This window comes from Branchiostoma belcheri, unplaced genomic scaffold (genome assembly GCF_001625305.1).
Source record: "Branchiostoma belcheri isolate BF01 breed outbred unplaced genomic scaffold, Haploidv18h27 scaffold1636, whole genome shotgun sequence".
NCBI lineage: Eukaryota > Metazoa > Chordata > Leptocardii > Amphioxiformes > Branchiostomatidae > Branchiostoma > Branchiostoma belcheri.
The window spans coordinates 1-2633 of NW_017803087.1; the positions used below are offsets into that span (position 1 = coordinate 1).

A 2633-nucleotide genomic window follows, 5' to 3' on the forward strand; every position below is an offset into this window, starting at 1 on the left:
CGGGCTTAGAGGCCACACCATCAAGGCAACTGATTGGGTCTTTGAGTGAGAAAAGCTTGCAGCCATGTTAGTAATTTGCCAGAAATGCCATAGTGCTGGAGCTTATTCAGTAAGCGACTGTGGGGGACCTTATCAAAAGCTTTACTGAAATCCAGCACAATGGCGTCGACCTGCTTATTTAGGTCTAGAGTACTAGCCAAGTCATGGGTTGTCAAAAGTAGTTGACTCTCGCATGATAGTCCCTTACGAAAACCGTGCTGTGTCGAAGATAATATATTATATTTATCGAGGTGGCTCATGGTATGGCTATGTATAATATGTTCCAAAACTTTGCTACAGACTGAGGTGAGTGACACCGGCCTGTAGTTAACAGGTGAGGTTTTATCTCCCTTCTTAAAGATGGGGCTAATATTAGCGGCTCTCCAATCTGCTGGGACGTCGCCGGTGTCTAGTGACTGTGTAAAAATAACCTGTAACACAGGTGCAATTTGGGTTGCTGTGATTTTTAATAATCTTGGTGAGAGTCCGTCTGGGCCCGAGGCCTTGTTTGGATTAAGCTTAGAAAGCTGTTTAGCGACACCATTCACCGATATGTAGAGAGGTGGTGCGTGCGGAGCCACAGGTCTCCCTAGGGATGGCATGTTGGTTAGGTCCTCCTCTGTGAAGACAGAACTAAACTGATCACCCAGGGCATCTACCTTCTCCTTTGGGTCTGAAGTAAGCACACCATGATGCCTCATGGCTGCAATATTGGTATTGTCGTGTTTTAGTGCTTTTATATAACTCCAGAATGCTTTAGGGTTGTCTTTAATGTTTTCTTCAAGGAAATTGGCGGTGTACTCTCTGTGGGCTTTTTTAACTCTTTGCTTAACCGCTTTTCTGCATGACTTGAATTTGGACCATGTTTCTTTTGAGTTAGTGCTCTTAGCTTTTGAATAGAGTTTGTCCCTTTTACGCATCGCCCTTCTAATTTGGGGTGAAATCCACGGCTGGTTATGTAGGCATCTCGCCTTCTTCCTAGGAATGTGTTTGTTTGCTGTCGCTAGGATGTTTTCTTTAAAGTCTTCCCAGTTTTCCGAGGCTGTCCTTTTATTAGCTCTTTTTAGAAAGTTATTACTATAGGTTTCCATGTCCTTCTGGAGTTGCTCCAAATTCCCCTTTCTCCACTGGTAGACTAGTCTGCCATGTTTGAGCACAAATAGGGACAGGGAAGGTGACGTACTGTAGGTTTTCATTTCTATCTCGGGCAAATGACCACCATGGGAGTCAACCTTCCCTGGCCAACTGGCCATGTGAATTAGAGGGGATTCATTCCTCAGCTAACCGACATCTTGCACACACAGTCGTCCCTCAGTAAGACATCTGGAGCCGCATAGTTCCCGTTTAGAACTTTTATTCAGCCTGTCACACGACCGGTTTCGCCTGTGTGGCTTCTTCAAGTGCACAGAGGCTAAATGACACAAGTAACATGAAGTTCTCACTTATATACCTTTCCAACCTTTCCAACTGGCCATGGCTATACGGCTACATTTTTACTGTTTTCAAACATGGGTTGTTACTCGTATTCTGAATGATGTTTTTTTTTTAATTATTTTTAACCTCCTTGGTATGATGTAGACTGCTATAACGTATGTAGTGGAATATCTTACCCCCCCAACAGTCCTGAATATCCCAGACTGACCCACGTTTTCCGCAGGCCCTGATGCCGCCTGCAGCTGGCTCCTCGTCAGGCAGTATCGACATGGAGCTGCTGAAAGAAAGGGAGATCGACAGGAGCAGGCTGCAGGGCGGACAGCTCCTGGGAGAGGGCGCTTTTGGACATGTCGTCAAGGCAACGCTGTCGCGTCCAGAGGAAGACGATTTGGTGGTGGCTATCAAGAAACTCAAAGGTGATTCAGCTGCTGAAATCCAACATAATTATGAACATTGCAGTGGCTAAGAATGTTATGTTATCATCAACTACTGTATATACTTTTTTTGCTATAATAACTTAAATTGTACACCATGGAATTCGAAAAAGACGTGCATGTTGTAAAATATGTCAGCATGTTGCTTTATCTGATTATTGTTTTTTAGTGGAAATATGTATATATGTATATGTGTGTGTGTGTGTGTTTATCCAGACGATGATGACCCTCAGGCCAGACAGGCCCTTCTGCGGGAAACCTGCATCATGTTGTTGTGCGGTAACCATGACAACGTCCTCATGCTAAAAGGCATCTGTTTTAGAGACGGTCAGTTTAGAATCTTCGTGGTCCATGCATATCTGTTTGTTTGTTTTCTGTTGGTAAGACATTTGCAAAGAAACCTAAGATAACATCCGACTAAACCTGAAAAAGGTACAACCATACTAAGATATTCCATTCTAGGTCCGCTCCAACTGGTGTTGGAATATGCCGAACACGGGAGTCTCCTTCACCTGCTGTGGACGTTACGTGCGGAGTCCAAACTCAACAGGACCGTTCTGGTCAACAAACGGCACATCTTCGAGAACATGATGGTAGGATTCTGCTGCGGACTGGAGCACTTGGCGACGAGAAGGGTAAGGACATGCTTGTCCTGCAGGTTCCATATATATATATATATGGGTTGCACATACAGTACCATATATAGCGCCCTATATATATGTGTGT

At 44.4% G+C, this 2633-nt stretch overlaps 1 protein-coding gene across 1 annotated transcript; it reads left to right on the top strand.

Annotated features, from left to right (window-relative positions):
- Nucleotides 1-1686: 1686 nt before the first annotated feature.
- Nucleotides 1687-2565, top strand: LOC109466343 (fibroblast growth factor receptor homolog 2-like; the record flags this gene model as incomplete). Its single annotated transcript, XM_019764057.1, has 3 exons — nucleotides 1687-1889; nucleotides 2124-2234; nucleotides 2370-2565. Coding segments are annotated over exons 1-3 (494 nt in total), but the record flags the coding sequence as incomplete, so codon positions are not given.
- Nucleotides 2566-2633: the final 68 nt, after the last annotated feature.